We start from the raw sequence: 25975 nt of genomic DNA, 5'->3' as shown, positions 1-25975 counted from the left end.
GTATTTTTAGTACATAATATATTCATATCGTTCAAGATTCAAAAGGTACAATAATGTACACAGTGAAAAGTTTCCTTCCCAGTCCTCCCAAAACCATAATACCAGTTTCCTATATCTCCTTCCCAAGAAAATCTTGGACTATACAAGTGTGCATATGTGTATTTTCTCTAATACATGTTTTTTTAACATTGTATTTTTTAAGTTCATTTATTTATTTTGAACGAGAGAGAGAGAAAGAAAGAGAGAGCAGGTGCATGCAAGCAGGAGAGAGGCAAAGAGAAAGGAAGAGAGAGAATCCCAAGCAGGTTCCATGCTGTCAGCACAGAGCCCAACTCAGGGTTCCTTCTCACAAACTGTGAGATCATGACTTGAGCCAAAATCAAGAATCAAACGCTTAACCGACTGAACCACCCAGGCACCCCTAAGATTTTATTTTTAAGTAATCTCTCTACACCCAACATGGGGCTTGAACTCAACAACCCTGGGATCAAGAATCACATGCTCTACAGACTGAGCCAGCCAGGTACCCCTCTAATACATATATTTAGAAGTTAATGTTATATCAAAACTATAACTAAAAACCAGTATCACTTGTTTAAGAATAGAAGGTAATGGTAAAACATAAATATAATAAATACAAAAAAATTAAATTCCTAGAAGATTTTGCTTTTAAAGGGTCTGAGCCTAAGATGTGTTCTTTCTCTGTTACAAAAATGAGTGTCAGAGAAGTGCTAAGGTGTAAGAGAGTGTCAGAGAGGTGCTAAATCCCAAATGGAGACTTTTTCTGTCCTGAATCAGCAGGATTATGGAAGCACCAAAAAGAAAATAACATTCTCATGTGTCAGTCACTGATGAATGCCAAGTTTGTCCCAGTAAAACCAACTTATAATTGGTAGACCATCCCTACCAGAGACAGAACTTACTTCATATCCTTGAGCAGTAAACCAGCTCTGAGTTCAAATCAGCTTTGCCACTTGCTATCTGTGTTACCTTCTCTGAGTATCAGTATCTTCATTGGTTTGAAAGAGAAAACAACACTGATAGTCCCCACCTAACAAACAATGCTCCTAAGAGAGCAGTCCCATTGTTCTCTGAGCCCTCATCCCTCCACCTCGTAGACATTCAGATGGCACCTGCTCACTAACAAAAATGGAGAGACTGCAGAGAAATAAAAAGAAGAAAAATCAAAGGCGCCTGGGTGGCTTAGTCGGTTGAGCGTCCACCTTCAGCTTAGGTCATGATCTCATGGTGAGTTTGAGCCCCACGTCATCTCTGTGTTGACAGCTCAGAGCCTGGAGCCTGCTTCAGATTCTGTGTCTCCCTCTCTCTGTCCCTCCCCCTCTCACACTCTGTCTGTCTCAGTTAAAAAATAAATAAACATTAAAATAAATAAATAAATAAATAATAAAAATAAAAAGAAGAAAAACTAAATCACCAAGAATGTTTTGGTATTTCTTTCATCTTTTTGTTTGTTTGTTTGTTTGTTTGTTTTTCAGAGAAATTTTTTCTCATAATTGCAACCATGGTGGTTACATAGTTTGATACAATGTTTTATTTCTCATTGGTCACTCGTAACATGAATATTTCCCATTTCATTAAAAACTCCTCACTATTATATCTCACAAAGTTTCACAATTATTTGAAGGCAAAGGATATATTTACACCATGGAGCTGTTTCTATTCAGCCAGGCTTTGGGCAACTAAGCAAGAGGTGCTTCCTAGCTCTCAAGTCCTTTCCTAAAAGGGCCAGCTCCACCCAGCCTTGCTAAATTCTCTACTCAGCATCTCCTCTCAGGAAAAAGCTAGAAAAACAATAGCAACAACTTAGATTGTCTATGATGACCTTCAATTTTACTAACACAGTATTCCTTCTGAGAATCTCAAAGTACCTATCACATCCTCCTGGCAAATTCTTCAGAATTCTTTTAAGATGGGGATTAAATAATGGCTGTGTAGGAGACCATGCCAAAAGAGGCCACAGTTTGGAAGGAACAGACTAGGGCTTCAGGCTTGGCAGCATGATTCAATTACCATTGGGAACTACTGAGAGCTTCAGTTTTCTCACAATGGAGACATAATTCCAGCCCTCCAAGAGGATCAGATAATATTATAGATTTGAAAGCACTCTGTAATTAAATTACTAAATTTAATAAATTAAACTAATAAATTCTAAAGCACTCCTTTTGTAACAAAAATTAGGAATTGAGATGCTCTAAATAAGTTAGGCTTCAAAGTTTAAACTCTAGTTAGAAATATTTTAGGTACAAGGGGGCACCTGGGTGGCTCAGTCGGTTAAGCGTCTGACTTTACCTGCAGTCATGATCTAACGGTTGGTGAGTTCGAGCCCCACATCAGGCTCTCTACTGTCAACACACAGCCCACTTCGGATCATCTGTCCCCCTCTCTCCCTGTCCCTCCTCTGCTTGTGCCTTTGCTCTCTTGCTCGCTCTCTCTCTCTCTCTTTCTCTCAAATATAAACAAACATGAAAAAAAGAAAGGGATATTTTAGGTACAAGGAATCTTTCTACCAGACAGAGTGGTAGAGCACATGTCGGGAAACTCAAAATTCATAAGCCTTGACCCAAGAGAAGAACTCATAGAACACAGAGAAGCATGTGTCATCATTCAGGCACTTAGAGGGCCTGAACAAAAATGCCCTGTTCAGATGACACTTAGGCCACAGATTTTTAAACTTTTCCTCTAAAAAAAAAAAAAAAAAAAAAAAAAAAAAAAGGGGCACCTGGGTGGCTCTTGATATTAGCTCAGGTCATGATCTCACAGATTATGAGTTTGAGTCCCATGTTAGGCTCTACACTGACAGCATGGAGTCTGCTTAGGATTCTCTGTCTCCCTCTCTATCTGCCTCTCTCCTCTCAAAAATAAATAAATAAATAAACATTAAAACACACACACACACACACACACACACACACACACGAAAAAGAACTCCATAAAGGATAAGCTGTCAGATTAGGAGACAATACTTACTATACATGTCTGTAGTAGACAAAGGATAAATATGCAGAATACACAAAAAGTCACTATAACTCATTAATAAAAATAAGCAAGTGATATGAACAGGCAATGTTTTAAGTTTATTTATTTTGAGAGAGAGAGAGAGCACAAGTTGGGGGGGGAGGGGGCAAAGAGAGAGGGAGACAGTGAACCCCAAGCAGGCTCCACACGATCAGGGCAAAGCCCAAGGTGAGGCTCCAACTCATTAACTGCAAGATCATGACCTGAGCTGAAATCAAGAGTTGGATGTTTAACTGAGCCACCCAGGCACCCTGAATAGGCAATTTGTAAGAGAAACTATAACTGGTCAAAAAGTGGATATAATGAGAAATATGTAAATTAGAGTAAAAGAAAAACGGGATACTATTTATTTATCTATTTCCCATCACATTGGCAAAAAACAAAAAAGAATTTGAGTTTGAGAATATTGAGTGCTGGAGAAAATTTAGGGAAATTTTCATCTCACATGATGCTGTTTAGAGTGTAAATTAGTAGAGTTTTTGTTTAAAGCCCCAAAGCTAAGGACAGCATGTGTTTGAAACACTGCCCCACATTCTAAAAATAGCTGCAGACATGGGGCACCTGGGTGACTCAGTCAGTTGAGCATATGACTCTTGATTTCAGCTCAGGTCATGATCCTAGGGTCATGGGATCGAGCCCCAAATTGGTCTCCGTGCTGAGTATGGAGCCTGCTAAAGATTCTCTCTCTCTCTCTGCCCTTCTCCCCTGTTTGTGCTCTCATTCTCTCTAAAATTAAAAAAATGTCATATTCATGTAGAATATAACATCATTTATATAGAAAGAATAGCATAATACTGTATATTTTCTGTGAAACATATATACGTACAGGAAATCCTAGAAAACTACTCACCAAATTGACAACAGACATTATTTCTAATGAGGGAGGAAGAGAAGAAATTAGGAATGGGGAGGGGAGGGGAACATGGTTGAAGAAATTTCCCCTTGTCTGTAAGATACTCTTAAGTATATTTGTGCATTATTTTTTTTAATTTTTAAAAATAATTTTAGGGGCGCCTGGGTGGCGCAGTCGGTTAAGCGTCCGACTTCAGCCAGGGCACGATCTCGCGGTCCGTGAGTTCGAGCCCCGCGTCAGGCTCTGGGCTGATGGCTCGGAGCCTGGAGCCTGTTTCCGATTCTGTGTCTCCCTCTCTCTCTGCCCCTCCCCCGTTCATGCTCTGTCTCTCTCTGTCCCAAAAATAAATAAAAAATGTTGAAAAAAAAATTAAAAAATAAAAAATAAAAAAAAAATAAAAATAAAAATAATTTTAAGAATTCACATCCCTGAGGATCTAGATCCCAACAGCCAGTACAAATGCAAAAGTTTGTGAACATCTCTTATTTAATCTCAAAAATTCATGTCAATTCTGTACTCCATAATATGTTTGTTTTATTTGAGAAACTTAACAGGTGAGCATAGGGGAAGGGAAGGAAAAATAAGATAAAAACAGAGAGGGAGGCAAAACATAAAAGACTCGTAAATACAGAGGACAAACTGAGGGTTGATGGTGGAGAAATTAGATGATGGGCATTAAGGAGGGCACTTCTTGGGTGCTCACTTCGGCAGCACATATACTAAACAAAAAAAGGGGGGGTACTTGTTGGGATGAGCACTGGGTGTTGTATGTAAGTGATGAATCACTGGATCCTATTCCTGAAGCCAAGACTATACTGTATGTTAACTAACTTGAGAATAGAAGTATATATATGTTTGTTTTAATACGAACCTGATGTCTGCAATGTTTACTTATTGGTTAAATTACACAACTTTCTCACCACCACCATACCAAGAATAATAATAATCTTGGCGCACTTGGGTGGCTTAGTCGATTAAGCGTCGGACTTCGGCTCAGGTCACTATCTCACCATCCGTGAGTTCAAGCCCTGTGTCAGGCTCTGTGCTGACAGCTGGGAGCCTGGAGCTTACTTCAGATTGTGTCTCCCTCTCTCTCTGCCTCTCTCCCACTCACACTCTGTCTGTCTGTCTGTCTCTCTCTCTCTCTCTCTCTCTCTCTCAAAAATAAACATTTTTTTAAAAAAAGAATAATAATCTTGGTGTAAAGTTGATACTCTAAGATTCATCATGTACCTGTGGATTTGGGTCTTTCATGGTATATCATCATGTTCTCAGGGGTTACTTGAACTTCGGGGAAAGAGGCAACAGAGCCTGGTCAGGCATTTGTCATTGTGAAGCCTAGTGCTGTGAGGACACATATCAAATAACAAGCTCTTGATAAAGGGTTTTCCTTGCAGTCTAGCATGGCCTTGACGGGTGCCAGTTTGTTCTTGTACACAAGGAAGTCACGAGGTTCAGGAAACCTCTCAGCAGCCAGTTGCTCTGGATTTCCAGAGTCTCCATGAGCGGGGAGTACTAAAGGAGAAGATTCTGATCTTTTGAGACACAAGTGCGGGGGGGACCCAGTTCTGGTTTCCCATTTTACCTTCCAACATCACCAGGGAGATTCTGGATGGGTCAGGTGGCCACCACTCAAAAAGGAACGTTCTAACTAGGCAAAGTTTCCCACAAACTTGCCCCATCATGACAGCCTTTGCCTCAGGGACCCCCTCTCTCACTCAGGCAGCCACAGACCATGTCACAACGTCACTTCCCTCAATGCACAAGCTCAAGCCAGGGTAACCTTATGTAGAAGGAACCTGTGGAGGGTGTGAAAAGAAATTTTCCTGATAGAACTCCAACAAAGGGGAGCAAAGACTGAGGGCAGCAGCTGAAGAGCTGTGACAGCCATCCCATAGGCTGCTCCCGGCAGTAACAGAGCATGGCAGGGACACAAAGGCAGGCCCCTTCTGAGCACACGCAGGCTCCTTGCACAGGTAGCTTGTAGAGAAACCCCCACAACTACTGAGGACACTGCCACCCAACCTTCCTGCTGTCTCTCCTTCACTCAGGGCCAGACTGGCATCACAATCTGACAGCCCCATTTGCTCCCACATGGGCATCTTCCTTCATAAAATCCTTGCACATTTAATGCTGTCTTGACATCTGTTTCTCAAAGTACCCAATTCCTCAGAAAGTAGCTTTGGGCTCTTGGACATCACCAGCTCATGACAGGGAGTGCAATGGAATGCACCTTGCAAAGACGTGCTAAGGTCAAGAGAGGATAGGAGAAGGTGGTTTGGGGGAAATTCCTGTAGGGTGAGTGAGAGGCAAAAGGCATTCCTAACAGATAGTTGTGTGCTTTGGTGCTGCAGGGACCCCAGGAGTTCAGTAGGGCCAGAGTGAAGATGTATGCAGGAAAGTGGCACAAGATGAGGCTGGAGAATAGCAGGGTATCTCAGATGCAGGGCCAAATATCTAGGGCTTTTTCTTGCAGGCAGCAAGGAGTTTTTGAAAGTTTTGAGCAACTGGATCATAGGACAACATTTGTGTTTTTAGAAAGATTAAATGGGTCGGGGCGCCTGGGTGACTCAGTCGGTTGGGCGTCCGACTTCGGCTCAGGTCATGATCTCATGGTCCATGAGTTCGAGCCCCGTGTCAGGCTCTGTGCTGACAGCTCAGAGCCTGGAGCCTGCTTCAGATTCTGTGTCTCTCTCTCTGACCCTCCCCGTTCATGCTCTGTCTCTCTCTGCCTCAAAAATAAATAAACGTTAAAAAAAATTAAAGAAATATTAAATGGGCCAAGAATGAAAGCCAGGTGGACAATAGGCAATAGGTCATTTGTCTTTCACACAGATTTAATGGGGAAAGAGTCTGAATATAATCATCTCTATTAATGCCACTGGATTTCACAGCCAACTAACCCTTTTATTTTACTTTCTATCATGAAACAACTTCTCAAATTAATCCTTTCTCCCCAGACCTATTCCTCTGGGAGACACAGCCAGACCTGAGGCCTCCCTTATCCTACCCACTTTCTTTTCTCTCTAACCCCCAAGAAAATTCCCATATTGGCACCAGTTTCCAGGACTCCCCAGGCCCTTTCACACATCAGCAGCAGCATCCCTGACCTGGGAGAGCAAATGGCCCCACACCATCATCTTCTCTCATGACAGGAGGGGCAGTAGCCTCTAATCCCACCTGCCTGAGTCCCCCAAGGCCCCTCCAAGTAAGAGGGACTCTCTGGGTGTCAGTGGTTACTCCAGAGTCCAAGAAATGGGCCTTTGAGCTAAAACCAAAGAATGTGTGAACCAGGAAGTAAGCAGTGAGGGGCCAATGGGTGGAGGGATAGGGGAATAGCTTTCTATTCTCCACAAGCAGCAGGGCCCAGGCTGGAGTTAACATCAGGCTTTTCCTCTTGGTTGGCAACTTGGGGTATTTCTTCAACGTCCAAGACACTCAGTAAATATATTCCAGAGGCAGAGAGAAATAGTTGGGGGTCAGTTTATTCACTCAGCATGGGCTCTGGCAGTTTTCAAATGGCTGTCGATCTCCAGAGGAATATATTGTGGTTTTCCTATGCCTGAGAGCTGATAGTTATCGATAACAGACTCCGTATAACGGAAGCTGATTGAACAGACCAGTGTCTTAAGTCAGCAGTTCTCCAGGTGACCCCACTTGTAACCTGCAGCAAGAGCATCACCCTAGGAACTTGTTACAAAAACTAAATTTTGGTCTGCCGCCAGACCTAGTGAACCAGAAACTCAACACTCTGCTTTAACAAGTCACTGTTACATGCTTTGAAAATGTGGTTTTGATGCCTGGCCAAGTTGGAGAACCACTAAGTGAAAGATCTTTCTGTATGGTGAATCTGGAACCCCTGCCCCAAGGCCACCAAGAAGGAGGGGAATGTGAGGTGAATGTGAGGGGTTCCTTGCTCTACAGAGTTCTTCAGTCCCCCTTCCCCCATATTCCTGCCCTTTTCACTCCTCCCCTGAACTTCAATTTCTTCCTGGAATCCTTGGGCTTCCTGGTTCCCAAACTGGAATTTCCTCAGTGACCTGACTTTAGATCTTCCTTCCCCACAGCCACCCAGCCCCTGAAACCCTTAACTTCTCAGAAATTTTGGAGTCCCGAGTTCCCAGTCCCCAACCCCCTTGGCCCTGCCTTCAGCCCTCGCAACCTGTCCCCTGCCCACCCGTCTCCTTCCAGGCCTGCAGGACCCTGCGCCCCTCCCCAATCCGGCAGGCAGCTCAGGCCTCCTCACCATCAGGCCCCACAAGCAGCAGCGGCTGAGCATTTTTGCCCTTGTCGTGCCAGCACACGTCAAAGAAGGGGTACACAGGCCCCGGCAGGCGCTCGTGGAAAGCAAAGAGCTGCTCGAGGGCGTCAGCGTTGCTGGCATCATAAAAGGAGAGGATGCCATCGCCAAAGCTCAGGTAGATCCCAATGCGCAACGGCCGCCTCTCCGGGGTGCGCAGCGCGCGCGGTTCCTTGGCTTCGACATGCGCCTCCAGGATCTTGCCTTCGCGTAGCCCCAGCAGCCAGAGGCCCTGCGAGGGCACAGCGTGCAGCCGGCCTCGGCGGCTGGCCTGGGCCGAGATCACGCCTAGTGCCCAGCGTGGCTTATCGCCCACTTCCACCTCCCAGTAGTGCTCGCCATCAGACAGCAGCTGGTGTGCCACCACCGCCACGGCCTTGTCGAACTGGCACGGGTCCTCTCCGGCCGGGGGCGCCTTCTGGTCCAAGCACTCCACGCGGCGGCCGGAGGGAGACACCACCAAGCTCGGGTGGGCTGTGCTCGGGTCAAAGGTCAGTTCCTTCATAGCTGCCAGGGGAAGAGTGGTCAGACCCCTACATGTTTGCCTCCTGTGAGCTTCTCCCAACCAATTTAGGGGCCTGTCTGCTCTAATCCCCCCAATATCTTTGGTTAGTGAGCCCCTTCCTCTCTGCTTCTGGCCCGGGCCAAAGACTGTACCTCTCTGAGCTTCAGTCTGCTCAGCTGAAAAACAAAGCCATAACTGACTTCCTCCACAGTAGGAAGGCATTTAAGTCAGTATCTGAGGCCCAGGTCACAAAGCAGGAGAGAGTCAGGAAGCCTGGTCCTAGGTCAGTCCCCACCTCACCCAGCTGTGTGACTTCAGTCAGTCTTGAGCCAGTCTCTGGGCCTTAGTCTTGCCTTGGATAAAACAGAACCCGCCTCCATTCCCACTTCCCCTCAAGGCAGTTAGGGCTGAACCAGCCATGTATATGAGTCCTGGAATTCCACAATCTATGGCACCTCACAGCAATCTGGCTCTCACGGAAAGGAAGCAGAGAGCCCTTGGGCCTCCCCAGCCACAGGCCACCAGAGTCAGTGTCTGGCCCTAGCCAGTCCCCCAGGGTGCCAGCAATGCAGATCCTCAGCCTCCAACTAGCAGGGATTATCATCTCCACTGTCCAGAAGGGGCAGGAACTGACCAGGGATCACCAAGGCTCAACCCCCAGCCCTAGCCTCCCCTCCTTGCCAGCAGCAGCAGCTTTTTAGTAGGCAGAGTCCTCCCCATGTCAGTCACCCACCCATAAACCCCATGCCCTCAAAGTTCTTTCTCTGAGCACATGTTACAAGGGTTCAGGGGAAACCCCAGAAGTAACGGGGCAATGGGTACCTTCTTTGATGACTTCCCCAAGTTGGGACTGAGGCTTCTCTGTGTGTAGCTGGAGCCTCCCCTCAACCACACAGTTACAAACAGAAACCCGGAGATAGCACCTCCCAGTACCTGGCATCAGAGCCCGGAACATCTTCCTCCACACCTGGAATTTGAAGTCGTCTGAGATGACAGGAAGCTGGATGTCCAGCCGGGCAGGCGGTGGTGATTCTGCCAGGATCTTCTGTAGCCTGGAGCGGGGAGGGAAAGGTGGGGGGAGGTGTCTGTGGGGGGGACTTCCTGGAGGAGGCATGGGGTGGGGGTGGGGGGGACAAGAGATGTTATCCCAAAGAGAGGAGGACAGGGGCCATGGTGTGGAGTCCCAGGATCTCTCCTGCATCATACCCTGCCCTAACACTCTGTCAGAGTTTCAGTTTGGAAAGACAAAAATGTTCTGGAGAGAGGTGGTGGCAACATACTTAATGCCGCTGAAACTAAAATGTACACTAAAAAGAAAAAATAGTTAAAATGGAAAATTTTATATCATGCATATTATACCGTAATTTTTTTTTAAGAAGAACCTTTTGTTGGGATAAGGTCCACACTCCTCAGCCCTTCAGTCTGCTCCCATCTACCACACCGACTTTGTCTTCTCTCCCTCTTACCAGTCTTGTCACCTGCTGTTCCCTCTGCCTGTAGCACCTCTTCCCCCAGCTCTTCACCTCTCCTTGTCATTCCTCCAGTGGCCCATCAAATGTGCACTCTACTGGGAAGCCTGCCCCGGCCACCCCTTTCCTGCCACACAGCACTAAGCTGTGTCCCTGCCCACATCTGTCCCCAGCGCCAGTCTGGGAGGTGCCTGAGGAGAAGGCCCAGGTCAGGTTCCTTTCTGTGCTCAACGCAAATGCAGGGAGATCAAGGTGGACAGAATGGAGGTGTGTGAGCTTCCTGTGGTTAGAGGGTGGGCCGGCCAGTGTCCCTGAAGACTAGGGCAATTTGGGAAAAGGGGAAGGGCCAAGTTGGTCTCACCTGCTGGTCACCAGGCAGTATTTCTAGAAAGAGAGAAAAAGAGAATGGAGGTGAAGCAGGCAGGGGAGACACTGGGGACTTACGAGAATGGGTGGACCAGCAGGAATGCTGAGTGTGGTGTCAGGAAGACTCAGAAAAGCCCAAAGAAACCCAGAATTCAAAGCCAACCCTAGCCCTTTACCTCTGTGTGAATTAAAAAAATGTACCCCGCCTTCTTCAAGAAACCAATTCCCGGGCGCCTGAGTGGCTCAGTTGGTTAGGCGACCAACTTCGGCTCAGGTCATGATCTCACAATTCGTGAGTTTGAGCCCCGCGTCGGGCTCTGTGCTGACAGCTCAGAGACTGGAGCCTGCTTCGGATTCTGTGTCTCCCTCTCTTTCTGTGCCTCCTCTCTCTCTCTCTCTCTCTCTCTCTCTCTCTCTCTCTCTCAAAAATAAATAAACATTAAAAATTTTTAAAAAGAAGAAACCGATTCCACCTGGTAGAAGATTGTCCAAATAAATACACAAACCTCCAATGTCTATGACAGGAATGGTGCCCACTAAGATTCAGTGTCTGTGCAGCATCTAGCCTAAACAACCATAACAGCAGTCCTGGGGCCCACCCCTCCTTGATGCATGACCCTGACTCTGTCCCTGTCCCTCTCTGGGTCCTGAACTCTGGTTGAGAGGCAGAAAGGGAAGGTCATCCAGTGCTCACCATGAGGAACTCAGTCTGTGGCTTGTCCGCCACCTCCTCCAACACCTTCTCCATCTGCCGTAACTGCTCCAGGTAGGAGTTCAGGCTCCCCAGCTCCCGCCGCAAGGCAACCCCGGCCTCACCCCGCACGCGCTCTGCCTCACGGTCCAAGGAGCCCTCCAGTGCAGCCAGGAACACCCGCATCTTGCCCAGCTGCTCCCCGACAGCCCCCCGGAACTGACGCACCGTCTCCTGTGGGAGCGGACAGGCAAAATCCGTTGGCTGGGACCCCCAGCCTGGATGCCCAGTCCCCAGGGTCTGCCATGCTGAGCCCCTCACCTCCACCTCCAACAGCTGATGTTCCAGCACGGCCACACTCTTCTCCTTGCGCATACACGCCTCCTGCAACTGCATCTTCTGCTGTGGCAGCTGCGTCTGGGGGGGATGAGGCATAAAGAAGTGATGCTGCTGTCGCCCCCCCCCCCAACCAAACCCTCACCTCCCACCCTAAACCTGCCATCTCTGGCTCAGCCTCAATGCCAGCTCCTCCTCCAGCCAGGCTAACATCTTACCATTCCCCAAACTCATGTGCAGATCTTGCCAATGTCTAGAATGCTTACCCTCCCATTGTGTATTTAAGGAAGTCCCCCATGGCCTTGCCTTCCCTGATCCCACCCCTCAGCAGTCAGCACCCCTAGCACAGGTCTTTGTGAGAGTGCAAACACAAATGTGGGGTCCTCCACCAAACAGGGGTACAGTGGTGGCACACAGCAGGCTTCACAGGGTGAGTGTAGGTTGTATGAAGAAGAAATATGGCCTCCCCCTCTCCCTGGGCTTTACCCTATCCTTAAAAGCAGAACATTAGCAAAACACCCCAATCGGCCTTCCTGCACACCTGAGGGCTGTGGCAATTTAATAAAAATGTCTGCTGCGTTGGGGCACCTGGCTGTCTCAGTCAATAGATCATGAGACTCTTGGATCTCCAGGGTCGTGAGGTCCAGCCCCACCTTGGGGGATAAATGTTACAAAAAAAAAAAAAAAAAAAAAAAAAGTCTGCTGTATCAGCCAATTAAACACATCTGTAGGTCTGTCAGTTGGTGAGTGCTGAAACGCAAGTGTAGGGAAACTCCTAATAGCTCCAGCCAAAGTCACTCTTCTCCACAAGGAGAATCTGATGGCTCCAGTCCTGCTTCCATGGCTTCCAGCCTCAGTTTCCTCTTTTGCAGAATGTGAGCAGTCACCCTCACCTCACCTGTGGTTATGACAAATTGGCGGCCTTCTCCCCACTCCCCCTAAGGGAAACTGAGAGACTTTCTAGGCTCTATCTGCGCATGAGTCCACGGCTGGCGGTAGCCCCAGGATTGGACCATGGAGACCATGGTCACCTGGCCAGGCGCCAGGTCCGTCTCCTTCCTGGGACGCCCTCCTGGGCAACGGCCCTGCCTGCACAGGACAGAGAGGGCCTGGTGGCTCTCAGCATGGAGCCGTCAGAGGTTCAGAGGCGGCAGGGCTAAGCCATGAGGCAGAAGTGCGACCAGAACCCCTGACTCCCGATGTGCTCAAGAAGTTCAAACTGAAGCGAGGGGAGGAGCCGCTCCCGGAAGGCTTTCAGAACATCCCGCCCGGGTCGCTGGGCCGCTGGGCCTCGACGTGCTGTGATCTCACCTACAAGCTGGACACCCTCTGCCGCGAGGACTATGAGCTCAAGGCAGTCCTGCTGCGCGACATCGGTATACAAGAAGAGACCGCAAGGTTTCAGGGGATGGCGTGAGTCCCGGCAGATCCCATTCGACCACTCTTGAGTCCTGAGGACACATGGTCTGTGGACCCAGTCCCTCTTCGTCGCCAGGGACCCAGGCATTCAGCCATGCCCCAGCCTTCCTGTCTCCCTCCTCCTTCAGACTTCTTCCTGGCGTCCCTTCTTCAGAATTCCTGCCAGCCCCTCCACGCGGCCAGGGCATACCCCGGCAGGAATGTATCCTGCCCCACCTGCCCCTTCGAGGCTCCTGGGTCACCTGGTGCTCTGTTCCATTTCGCAGACTCTATTCTCTCTTTGCAGATCTCTCTCTCCCTCTCTCTCTTTCGACCAGATTGGGAGTTCTGGGGTTAACAGCAAAGGTGAGCCTGGATTAGGAAGGCTCCTGGGAAGAGGAAGTTCCTGCACTGATCTAGGGGACCACCAGTCAGCACTGAACAGAACTGGGCAAGGCAGGAGCTGGAAGAATGGTGAGGCTGGTTCCCTGGAGGAGTCTGGAAGCCTCGAATATCAGCCTGAGGAGGTGGTCTACCCTTTTTAGAAGTCTGGGGGCCTGGGGTGCATGAGTGGCTCAGTCAGTTAAGCGTTAGACTTCTGCTCAGGTCATGATCTCAGGTTTATGGGTTGAGTCCTGCACGAGGCACTCTACTGTCAGCACAGAGCCCGCCAGCTTCGGATACTGTGCCCACCCCCACCCTCACCCCACCCCCCTGCTTCTCTCTCTCTCTCTCTCTCTGTCTGAAAAATAAACATAGAAGGAGGAGGAGGAGGAAGAGGAGGAGGAGGAGGAGGAGGGGGAGGAGGAGGGGGAGGAGGAGGGGGAGGAGGAGGAGGAGGAGGAAGAAGAAGAAGAAGAAGAAGAAGAAGGAGGAGGAGGAGGAGGAGGAGGAGGAGGAGAGGAGAGGAGAAGGAGGAGGAGGAAGAGGAAGTCGTCGTCTGGGGACCAAACAGAATCCATGCAGTGCAATGCTGATGTTTGTGGGCAAAGATAATCCGCAGAATCCCACCCAACTCCTCATTCAGGAGAAGACAATGGCAGCTTCACTGCGGGGGAGTAAGGACCGCTGCCTGCCTCCAGAACCCGCCTCTTCCAGCTCCCCACAGCTGTCCTTTATTCTTCCACAGCCCAACAAATGCTTCATGACATCTTGGGGGGCCTGTGTAGACACATACTCTCCCTCAGCTACATGCCCTCAGATGTGGCACACGTCTGACATGGACGAACCAGCGTGAGCCTGCGTCTCTGTTTGCTAATGTCTGGGTGTCTTTTCTGGGCACCCGTGGCAATTGCAAACCTTGGGGTGCCCACAATTGTGTGTGGGCTCTGGAAGCGTTCAAGACTTCCAGCTCCATCTAGAAAAACAACCTGGTTTGGGGTCTCGGTGCCAAAGGGGGCCTGCGCACAGACCTGCGTTGCCCTCCCCGCCAGATATTGTGACCCTTAGGCCCACACAAGTTTTGCAGCTCCGAGGAGAACGTGGGCGAAGTAGCCTAGCCGCCTCAGCCTGAGGCCCCCAGCCGCCTGACCTGGCCCCAAGCCCCGCCCATCTAGTCATTTCCTCCCGGGCCTCCACCCAACTCGGCTTGGAGGCGGTGGCCCCCGCTTCTCTGGGCGCGCTCCAGTAGCTAAACCCGGAAAATCTACGTTTGGGCCGCAGCCCCTGAGCGCCTCCTCCAGGCTCCTGGCTCGGCCCCGGCAGGCTCCGCCTTCAGCTCCTCAGCCCGCATTCCCGAGCGGCCTCGCCCCGCCCGCGTCCCCCGAAACTCCAGGCGCCCAGGGCCCTGAAGCTCAGAATCCAGGTCAATGCAGTGACCTCCAGATCGGCCCAACTCCGCTCCAGCCAACAACCTCGTCCCACCCCGGTCCCCGCCACCGCCCCCCACTGCCGCCTGAGGCCTCCCGAGCCCCGCACCTTGAGGCGCGCATGGGCTTCGGCGGCGGGGAGCAGGCGGTGGCCGCGGTGCGAACCGAGCGAGGCGCACACGCCGCACACGAGCGCGCGGTCCTGCTCGCAGTAGATGCTGAGCGGGTCTAGGTGCTCCTCGCAGTGGCCCTGCGGCACCTGCGCCAGCCCCTCCACCAGGCGCGCCAGCTGCAGGTTGGTGCTGAGCGCCTGTGGCCGCGTGAGTGCCTGGCAGCACGGGCAGGGCACAGTGCCGTCCGCCGCCGGCTCCCCTGCCACGCGGCTCAGGCAGGCTCGGCAGAAGCTGTGGCCACACTCGGCCGTCACAGGCGCGTCAAACAGCTGCAGGCACAGCGGGCAGGACAGCTCCTGGTGCAGGAGACCGGGCGCGGCCGACATGACGGACCTGAGGAGAGGAGGGGTCAGTCAGGGAGGCTCCGCGGAGCCGCGAGCTAGGCCCGGCCCCAGACCCAGACAGGGGGGATCCCCAGCCTATAAAGACCCCACATCTCATACACAAAAGGACTCTAGTTCTGGGCAAGGGGGAAGAGGGACTCAGTTTCAATCCCCAAAGCAGCCTCAGCTGCATTTCTCAGCTTCAGTCCCCAAAATTGCTTCTAAGAGGGACCTTGTCTCAATCCCAGGTCCTAAACCCGAGTTCCGGTTGCAGTCTTACCCACTGTCCTTCCCTGTCTTAACCCCAGGCCTCAGCCCCAGCCCCAAATTCCCCAGAGCCCCCAGGCCCTACCATTCTTTCACTCACCTCTCCAGAACCCCCAGCCCTCCCCTCCCCCACATCTCCAGGCCTCCCGAGGACCCATAGGACTCACAGGTCTGGATGGAGATCTTGGGCAAAAAGAGACTCCCAGGAGGCCCGGTCAAGGTCAGGCCTAACCTTACAGGGAGTCAAAGCTGTGTCTGAAGACAAGCAAGGGGCAAGCCGCAAACTCAGAGCAAGGACGGGAACTCACAGGGGCAGCTAACAGTGGACACCACCGGGAAGGCACACAGTGAATAATGGACAGACCCTCCCAGACTGAGCCCTGGCCCCAGGACTATATTTAGCTGCCCTGCCCACCCCTTCCCATCACTTCTGGAAACCGTTCTAAAAGTGAGGACTGAGTGGTCAGGGGACAAGCATCACATGTCAAGGCCACCTGTCCTGGCCCATCCCACTGTCCCTTCCCCGGCTCAGCCTGGAGCCAGAAATCACAACCAGCAGGGAGGCAGGGCCTGTCATACCATAGGAAAAAAAAAAAAAAAAAACAGGAACATGTTTGGGAGGAGTCTCTCCTTTCTCCTCCACCCCCACCTCCACACTCTCTAGCCTCCCCCTTCCCTGCCTGTGGTCCCTCCCCAGTTTGTCACCCACTTACTCCCCAAGTTTATGGCTCTCCAAGATCACACTGCAGGAGGACAGGACTTCAGCCCACCGTGAAAGCTTTTCTTCCTCCAGACTTGAGGAGAAAGGCTTTTCCCTGCTGGCCTTTCCAGTGCCCAGCAGAATCCCTGGGGCAAAGCCGGCTTCCCTAAGTGCTTGGAAAATGAATGTTAGAGGGACAGTTGAATAAATTAATGAACTGAATCCAGGGCCTGCAGCCAAGAAGTTGATTCTGCCCTGAGAGCTTCAGGCCTTTACATGCTTAGCCTTCGATTCTCAGTTTACGTATCATTCAGAATGAAAACCAAAGTCCTCACTGTGCCCTTCAAGGCCCTATGTTACTCTTCTCTCACCCCTCCCCACCTGCTCACTCCAGCCTTGGCCTTTGGGCTTGCTGTCCCCTCTGCCTGGAACACTCTTTCAAACCTCTGTACAGCTGGTTTCTTTCCTGTTCTGCCTCAGTTCATTACCTGGTGTCACCTTTTCAGTGAGGCTTTTCCTAACTCCTTGATTTTAAATCTCACATTTCCCTTGCCTGTTCTATTTTCCCCCATAAAATTTATTACCATCTGACAAGCAACATTTTACTTATTGGCTCTTGAAAGTCTGATTCCTCCTACTGGAATATAAATTTTTTACACTGCTTGTCTCCAACCTAGAATAAAGTGTGTACACACTGCACGTACACAATAAATACTCAATGAATGAATAAACACACAAGCTCACTGGGTCCTTTTCTTTTGGCCTCGCAGTCACTTTCTCTCAGCTTTTCCCTGTATTTGTTCATTTCTCCCTCAATGGCATTCTGTCTTAATCTGAATTCCTGCTTATGTTTCAGTCTTAATCTCCCCCTTTGGACTCTCTTTTTGCCTCTTGGGTTTTTAATGTTCATTTTTATTAATTTTATCCCAAATGTGCACATGAGGTGTTCTTTAATAAGAAGAGACAGAGTTATTAAATATCTCCCAGCAAGCAGTAAATGTCCTGTGCCATAGGATGATGGGATGAGAGCCAGGTCAATTTTCCCATGAGGGTAGCCAGACACCTTATAGGTGAGCAACAAGGAAGAATTCCTTTCAAGGAGTAGAAATCAACTGTTCCCCTACCCTCCTTGAAGATCTTTTTATTGCAACTCTTTGCCAAGTAAATAAATCTCCCCAGAAGCCAGGTAGATCCCTGCCCATCTCAGCTCATCTTTTGTTTGATTGTTTTTATTTACTTATTTTTAATTTCAAGAATATATTTTATTTAACCTAATGTATCCAAGATACTATCATTTGACATGTAACCAATTTGAAAATTATTAATGTGGGGCATCCTACTGACATAGACCATGCAACTCTTGATTTCAGGGTAGTGAGTTTAAGCCCTATATTGGGCATAGAGCTAACTTTAAAAAAAATTTATTGGAGTGCCTGGATGGCTCAATCAGTTAAGCGTCCGACCCTTGATTTCAGCTCAGGTCATGATCTCATGGTTCATGAGTTCAAGCCCCACGTCTCTGTGCTAACAGCTTGGAGCCTGCTTGGGATTCTCTCTCTGCCCCTCCCCTACTCACTCTCTCTCTCTCTCTCTCTCTCTCTCTCTCTCTCTCCCTCTCTCTCAAAAATAAATAAATTTTTTAAAAATATATTAATGAAGAGTACCTGGGTGGCTCAGTAGGTTAAGCATCTGACTTCATCTCAGGTCATGATCTCACAGCTCATGGGTTCGAGCCCCATGTCGGGCTCTATGCTGACAGCTCAGAGCCTGGAGACTGCTTCAGATTCTGTGCCCCCCTCTCTCTCTGTATCTTCCCCGCTCACACTCTCTCAAAAAATAAACATTAAAAAAAATTAACGAAATATTTTACATTCTTTTTCATACTAAGTCTTTGAAATCAAGTGTGTATATTACACGTAGGGCAAATCTCATTTCAGAATAGCCTCATTTCAGGTGCTCAAGAGCCACATGTTTATAGTGGCTATCAAATGGGATAGCACAGCTCTATAATCTCAATGATCTTATAATAGATGAATATTAAAGATTGTCTTATTAAGCCTTGTTGATTAACTATAGATTTGTGCTTATGTGCTTGATCAAAATCCTAGGAAAATGCAGAATTTAGGGAGAAAAAAGAACTCTGTTATTTAAGCAGGGCATTCTTGTATTTGTCACCCTACAAAAGTTTTATTTATGAACTGAAACTCCCATTCCTTTTAATAATTTGTTAAATCCCAAAGCAGTGTCCAGATAAACAATGAATTGCAGTCTCAAAAGCATAAGTAAACCTTAAATATGACAAGTCTTTGAACTTGTCTCCAAGCTCTGAGGCTCATTTTTTCTTGAATACTTGAAGTGCTTGCATGTTACATGCTGGCCCACTTAGGAACATACCCCAGGCTTCCTGGCACCTCAGAGGCTTAACCTAGGAACATTATACAGGCTATAATCATTTAGGCCTCTCAGAAAGAGATAAGTTTTATTATCTTTTGGATCATAGCAATTGACTACACAGATGACTACAGATTTTACCCTCAGGGTATTGAAAAGTCTCAAGAAGCTACCAGGGCTTTTTATGAGAATGCTGAGAAACCCAGGGAAGTTTGATTTCCCCAAACAGGGGCAGGGGGGGAGGGGGGGGGTGGAACAAGAGCATATCTGGAGCTGGTCTCTAAAACCACAAACCACTTTACTTCCACTCAAAAGTCAAGAGGCCCCTGCATGGCTCAGTCGGTTAGGTATTCGACTCTGGCTCAGCTCATGATCACTCAGCTCGTGAGTTCAAGCCCTGCATCCGGCTCTGTGTTGACAGCTCAGAGCCTGGGGCCTGCTTCAGATTCTGGGTCTCCCTCTCTCTCTCCCCCTCCCCCATTCACACTCTGTCTCTTTCTCAAAAATAAAAATAAAAAGTCAACATACTGAATATAGATCTCACCTGGAGTTTTCAACACTGCCAGGCTGAGGCTAAAGGTTTTGGTCAATAGGAGTTGGTGCCCAGGACAAGGAGGACAGTCAACTCAATCCCTCTTCATAAATGGGCCAGATTTGACAATGTACACATTGGTTGTCTACAGCAGTTTGGAGGATAAGAAGGGGCCAGGAACAAACAATATCTAGAGGAGGAAGAAGTAAGGACTTGTATGGCTAACCCTAAGAAGCTCTGTGAGGTCCCTGGGGCCCAGAGCTCAGAGGGGACAGATTTCAGCTTGCCCTAAGGGGGAGCTTCCCAATAGCTGAAGTCATAAATGCCATCGGAGGTAAGACCTCCTTGTATTGGATAAATGCAGAAAGAAGGCAGAAATCCCCCAATCAGGGCCAGAGCAGAAGCAGGTCCTGAATGCTGATATCACAGACTCATGCTGGGCGTCCCCAGGAAGATCGCCTGCCTCTCTGGGCTCCAACACCTTCAGCCACAATGTAAGGATACATAGGATAATAATACCATCCCTGTAGGGTTGTTATGAGGATTAAACCAGATATTATATTAAAACGCCAGGGACAGTATGCTGGCACCCAGGGGCTTAGGAGGCAGTGACTGCCACCACCAGGCTCAAATCTTGACTCTGCTCTTTCCTCATGTGACTTTGGGCAAGTCATTTAACCTGATTTTCTCATTTATAAAATGGGAATCATGTAAGGATTTTTATTAAGACTCTTGGATTGTTATGAAGATTCAACAAGCTAATTCATATAAAGCGCTCAGAACGATGTCAGGCCCATAGGAAATGTTCAGTAAACATTGGCTATTGATATTACAATTATTATTACTAAGTATTCCAATGAATCTTCCCTACAACACTGTAAGGCCAATAACATCATCCCTACTCCAGAGACTGGGGGAAGTGAGGCTCAGAAACCCTAACAATGACAAAATCACGCCATTTGCAACTATATGGATGGAACTGGAGGGTATTGTGCTAAGCGAAATTAGAGAAAGACAAATATCATATGACTTCACTCATGTGAGGACTTTAAGATACAAAACAGATGAATATAAGGGAAGGGAAGCAAAAATAATATAAAAACAGGGAGGGGACAAAACATAAGAGACTCTTAAATATGGAGAACAAACAAAGGGTTACTGGGGAGGTTGTGGGAAAGGGGGTGGGCTAAATGGGTAAGGGGCAGTAAGGAATCCACTCCTGAAATCATTGTTGCACTATATGCTAACTAACTTGGATGTAAATTTTAAAAAATAAATTAAAAAAAAAAAAATGACAAAATCACCTACCATGTGCCAGGCCTGTTCCAAGTACTTTACCATTCTTAATCCATTTATAACCTCATAACTTCATTTATAACCTTGCAACACCCCAGCATTGTTCCTATTTTACAAGGAGGCAATGAGGCACAAGATTAATAATGTTCTAGCAGTCTATGGTCCTTCTGGCTGCAGAAGAAGCAATCTGGTTCCAGCAATCAAAGGTCACTTTTGTTGGGGGGGGGGGGGGGGGACCCAGGAGGCACCTTACCAGTACCAATAGCTCTGGCTCTAGTCCAGGGGGCAAGGGTGGGCCTGAGGTAAGACCTGGAGGTTCTTTCCTGCCAGAGATCAAAGCTCAGAGCTCTCTTTGAGCACTTCCCCCAGAAAAGGAGGTATTGAGGGAGAAGAGATTATCATGGCTTCCCAGAGAAATCCTCACCTATTCCTCACCTCCCCAGATGGAAATCACCCTGACAAGTAGGCTCTGCCTTTATCTCCGTGGGGGACCCTGGCCAGGTCATTGCCCTACTTCAGGGTCCTGATTCCCTACGGGCTGATGAGGTGAATGCATTAATGTTACAGATCGCAGACCTCAGAGAGGGGCTGTGACCTCCCTAAGTCACACAGCTAAGAGAGGATCTGGGAATTGAATCTGAGTGGGTCTGACACCACTCATTTCCTGCTTTTCCCACTATTCCACAATCTTTTGAATGTACTAGTTCTAGAGCTTTCTGCAAAAAGGAGGAAGTTAATATCATTATTATAACATCTGCCCTCCATATTTGTGGACAGTCCAAAGGAGGAATAAATTTCCATATACATAATCTCTCCAAGCCATTTATCAATTTTTGAGGAGAGTGAGACTTTTAGGACTTTTAGGTGGTTGGAATTTGGGCCTATGAGTCAGATGGTTCAATCTGTGTTTCCTCGTTTACTACCACTGTCAGCTTCCAGAGTAATTTTATTATTTCTTAATTCTTAAATTTTAATTAATTAATTTCTTAATTAAAATTTCTAAATTAAAAAATTAATTTCTTAAATTTTATTATTTCTTGGAAAAAGTGACTACTCTGAAAAATTCAGTTTTCTCCTCCATAAAGCAGGATAAATACACACAGCTCACAGGACTGTTTGAAGGTTTAAATGAGATCATGTATGTTAAGTGCTTAGCACAATGCCTAGAACATAGTAAATTCCAAAGAATGGAAGTTGTTATTACAATTATTACTGCCTCCCACCAGCACTTACCATGTGGTTGTACATCTAGTAGATGCTTAATACATCTTAGAGTAAAATAGATTCTCCAAAAACTTTGTTCCTTTCTGAGTTCACATCCACCTGCCAAAAAGTGTCCTTATTCTCACTGAGCTCCAGCCTGAAACCACTGGAAGGAGCGAGACTTCCAGTTCTAGGAGAGGAATAGTTGTTTTTCCAGCCCCTCCTCTCCTTCCCTATGACATCACACCAAAAGGCTAGTTGTTTTTCCAGCCCCTCCTCTCCTTCCCTATGACATCACACCAAAAGGCTAACACTTGCTCTGAGACGTTGGGTGAAAATCACAGCCTGGATCTTCTGTGTCCCAGTCAGAATGTGTGTGCAAGCAAAAACATGACTGGGGTTGGACACCAAGAACAAGCTGGGCTCAAAAGGGTCCTGGGTAGTCACATGTAGGAACAAGGGAAGGACAAAATGTCACACCACCATGACACACATCCTCAATCTGATCACCTCCAAAAAAGCCAATTGTGAGAAGCCCACCCTCTACTCCTAGTCACAACTCATACTCCCCCAGAAGCAATTTCCTGCAGCCACACAGTTTCCATTGAAATATGTTACATGGAGGGGGCACCTGGGTGGCTCAGTCAGTTAAGGTCTGACTTCAGCTCAGGTCATGATCTCAAGGTTCATGAGTCTGAGCCCTGCATGGGGCTCTCTCTGCTGTCAACGCAGAGCCTGCTTCGGATCCTCTGTGTCCCTCTCTATCTGCCCCTCCCCATCCCTGGGCTCACCTGCGCACTCTCTCTCTCAAAAATAAAATAAACACTAAAAAAAAAAAAAAAAAGGAATACGTTACATTAAGTTTACTTAAAGCCAAGGCCATCCCATCCAAACAGGGGTTTAAGAGATACAGTCAAATGGCCATGTGGTCAAGAGGATCCCTGCTCTATGTAGGGGTTGAATCAGGCAATCGTTTTTAAAATTCCATGGTTCAAAAATCCAAAGCATTAAAGATTCTAACAAATGTGAAAGGAGCAGGTTTCTATGATTCTAGATTCCAGAATTCTTTTGTCATTCTATAAAAGCGTATAATGGCTAGAACTATGCCAAGCCCTGTGGTAGGTACCAGGGACCACAGAGGGTCCTCAAGGAGCTCTCACTCTGGTGGAAAAACAGAGTGAACAGACACACTGTATGATAAAGGCATCATAAAGGCATCCTGCAGATACGTAAAGGAATAATTAGTTTTGTGCAGAGACGACAGAAAAAACAGGGAAGAGTAGACAGAGGACAAATTCAGAAGCTAGACAGACAAGCTATATGATCCCCTCAGCTATATGACTTTGGGCAAGTCCTTCGACCTCTCTGAGCTTCAGTCTTCTCACCTGTAAAATGGAGCTACTAGCCCCTGTCCCAAGGGGATTGTTGTCAGGATTAGAAATAACGTATGATCACAACCTAAAGCGGTTCTCAAAATTTTATTATTTCTTTGAAAAAGTGACTACTGATGAATGTTGGGACAAGCAGGAACTCATCAAGCAGACCAGATGGGAAAAGAGGCCAAGCAGAGAACAGGTGCTGCATGTGGAGAGAAGTCCAGAGGCCAAAAAGATAGAAGGTACAGCTGAGGAGGTTAGCAAGGGCCTTGAAGGCCAAGCTGAGGAGCTTGGACTTGATTCTGAGGACACTAGGGAGTCACAGAGTTCTGAGCAAGAGGGGTAAGATCAGTGTGTAGGCTGGGAAGATGTAGCCTTTGGGCCACAGTGTACAAAATGAGTTGGAGGGGCGCCTAGGTAACTCAGTCAGTCAAGCCTCCAACTCTGACTCTTGATTTCAACTCAGGTCATGATCTCACAGTCCTGAGATCAAGCCCCAAATAGGGCTCCTCATTGAGCATGGTGCCTGTTTGGGATTCTCTCTCTCCCTCTATCTGCCCCTCCCCCACTCTCTCCCATGCTCGTACTCTCAAAATAAACATTTTTTAAAAATGAGTTGGATATTCTGAAAAGATAAAGACCAGTGAGGAAGAACAATAATAAACAGCCATAAGTCAGGTGGCTCAGTCAGACTCTTGATTTTGACTCAGGTCATGACCTCACTACTCGTGAGATGGAGCCCCATGCTGCATTGAGGAACCTGCTTGGGATTGTCTCTCTCCCTCTCTCTGCCCGTCCCCTGCTCACTTTGCTCACTTCCTCTCTCTCTCTCTCTCTCTCTCTCTCTCTCTCTCTCTCTCTCTCTCAAAATAAATAAAATTAAACTTTAAAAAATAAAAAATAGGGGCAACTGAGTGGTTCAGTCATTTAAGCATCTGACTTCAGGTCATGATCTCGTGGCTTATGGGTTCTAGCTTCATGTCGGGTTCTGTGCTGACCACTCGAAGCCTGGAGCCTGCTTCAGATTCTGTGTCTCCCTCTCCCTCTGCCCCTCCCCCATTAACACTCTATCTCCCTCTCTCTCTCTCTCTCAAAAATAAATATTTAAAAAATACAATACAATAAATAAAATAAACAGCCATCAGCCAAGGAACACTGGCTATTGGGCCACAAGTGCCAGCCATGGCACATAATAATGGCACATAATACACCCAGACCATGTGAGTGCAACATGCACAAGGATGGAGAATGGACCCTGCTACTGTGTTGGAAGGTCTTGAACACAACGTGTTGCAGGTAACAATGGCCTCATTTATCCCTTCATTCAGCGAGTCATCACTGAGCGTCTACTAGGTACTCTTGATGCTGGGGATTCGGCAATGAACAAGACAGACAAGGTCCCTGACCTCACTGAGCTCACATTCTGATGGGGAGATGGATGTCCAATAAATGAATAAATGTACATGTCAGGGTCACATCAGTAAAAGGAAAGGTGATTGTTACAACCCAATTGAAATGGAAAAATGAAGGATTCCAACATCCACCTAAGGAGAGCCAGGATTCAAACTAGGAACTGTACAGCTTCAAGTCCATGGTCTTTTAGCTCCTAGCAGCTGCCTCCCTTTGAACATTTAGATGCAAAGCACACCCTCCAGTTACCAGTATCCTCCTTTTAGCCACAAGGCCCTTCATTCATTACTGATTCCACAAAGATTTATCGAACAACCATCATAGGCCAAGCGCTGTCTTAGACGCTGTGGATATAAGTGTCTGCACAAGCATGATTTACAGACTGGCAAAGAAGACTGATGCTAAACAAATCCACATAATTACAATTTAGTCACAATTGCTATGAGAGCAGGTGTTATGAACTAGTCTGGGAGGGATTCCAAACCTGGCCTTCCAGAGGAAGTGACATTTAACTGGAGTCCTAAAGTCTCAAGAATTTATAAGGCAAAGAGTGAAGAAAGACTTCCAGAGACAGGGAACAACACATGAAAGGCTTGTAGAAGCAAAGGAGTCTGGCACATTTGAAGAACTGAGGGGCCAATACGGTTGAAACTCAGAGATGGAGGGAGAGCAGGGTGTGACACAAGACAAGGCTAGTGAGGTCTGCGGGCACCAGACCAGAAGGGCCTTCCCAGACACAGTAAAGGCAACTTAAAGATTTGGGGCATAGCTTGGGCTCCAATGCCTATCCATGCCACCTTTCATTTGCTCTTCTAGATCAAGCCCCCTGGGCCCAGAGTGGCTCTCCACCTATGACTTTCCCTCATGAATTTTCTCAACTATTCATCACAAGTGTCTCATCATCACTTCCCTAGAAATTCAGCTCCTGAGACCAAATCCTGGCTGCCCCAGCATTTGGCAAGGTTTGAGAGGCCATCAGGTAGCCCATGTTACGCTGGAATACTTACTAAGTGGATGCGTGTTATCCCATTTTACAGATAAGGAAACTGAGGCACATACAGAAAAAGCACACACAGCTATTCTCTACCCCTTTTTTTACATCTCATTTCTCCCCAGCATGTGGGATTTGGTAAGCTACATGGTTCTGGATGTTAGGGTTCTATGATTCTAAAGATTCTATGACACGTAAGAGAGGATAAGATTCAGGGAAACGTGGAGATTTTAGCGTTCTAGAATTCCAAGATTCTAAGACTTGGTGCTTCAAAAACCCAGGTTCCTGGTCGGTGCTAGCTACTGCAAACCTGGAGATGCAGGCGCTACCCCATGAGCCCCTCTCTTTGCCAGTCTCCGGCGTCTCACCTCGCGAATCAGCTGGAGGATGCGATCCTGACGCCCCCCAATGGCCAGGCTACAGTCTGCAGGCCTTGATGTGTAGGAACCAATGGGGTAGTCCGGCACTCTGTGCCCCAGGGTATCGGGCTGGGGCAAAGGCGGTTATTGGGAGAAGGCGGGGAGTTCCAGGTCCCGCCCCGGAGCAGACTT

General features: G+C 47.9%; 1 protein-coding gene across 3 annotated transcripts; it reads right to left on the bottom strand.

The window, feature by feature from the left end:
- Positions 1 to 4290: 4290 nt before the first annotated feature.
- Positions 4291 to 25957, bottom strand: TRIM72 (tripartite motif containing 72). 3 transcript variants are annotated; one of them, XM_049638695.1, is made up of 8 exons: positions 21678 to 25957; positions 16239 to 20550; positions 14872 to 15268; positions 11542 to 11637; positions 11224 to 11454; positions 10525 to 10547; positions 9628 to 9746; positions 4291 to 8696 (listed from the first exon to the last, which is right to left on the bottom strand). In XM_049638695.1, exons 3-8 carry the CDS (start codon positions 15259 to 15261, stop codon positions 8122 to 8124), a joined length of 1434 nt encoding a protein of 477 aa, XP_049494652.1. In that variant the 5' UTR covers positions 15262 to 15268; positions 16239 to 20550; positions 21678 to 25957; the 3' UTR covers positions 4291 to 8121. The 3 variants fall into 3 exon arrangements, with proteins under 3 accessions (XP_049494652.1, XP_049494653.1, XP_049494654.1); XM_049638696.1 differs by lacking the exon at positions 16239 to 20550 and having other exon boundaries at positions 25793 to 25957; XM_049638697.1 differs by lacking the exons at positions 16239 to 20550; positions 21678 to 25957 and adding an exon at positions 15693 to 16161.
- Between the last annotated feature and the right edge of the window lie 18 nt (positions 25958 to 25975).

This window comes from Panthera uncia, chromosome E3 (genome assembly GCF_023721935.1).
Source record: "Panthera uncia isolate 11264 chromosome E3, Puncia_PCG_1.0, whole genome shotgun sequence".
In the NCBI taxonomy this organism is placed as follows: Eukaryota; Metazoa; Chordata; class Mammalia; order Carnivora; family Felidae; genus Panthera; species Panthera uncia.
This window is presented reverse-complemented; position numbering and strand designations above follow the sequence as displayed.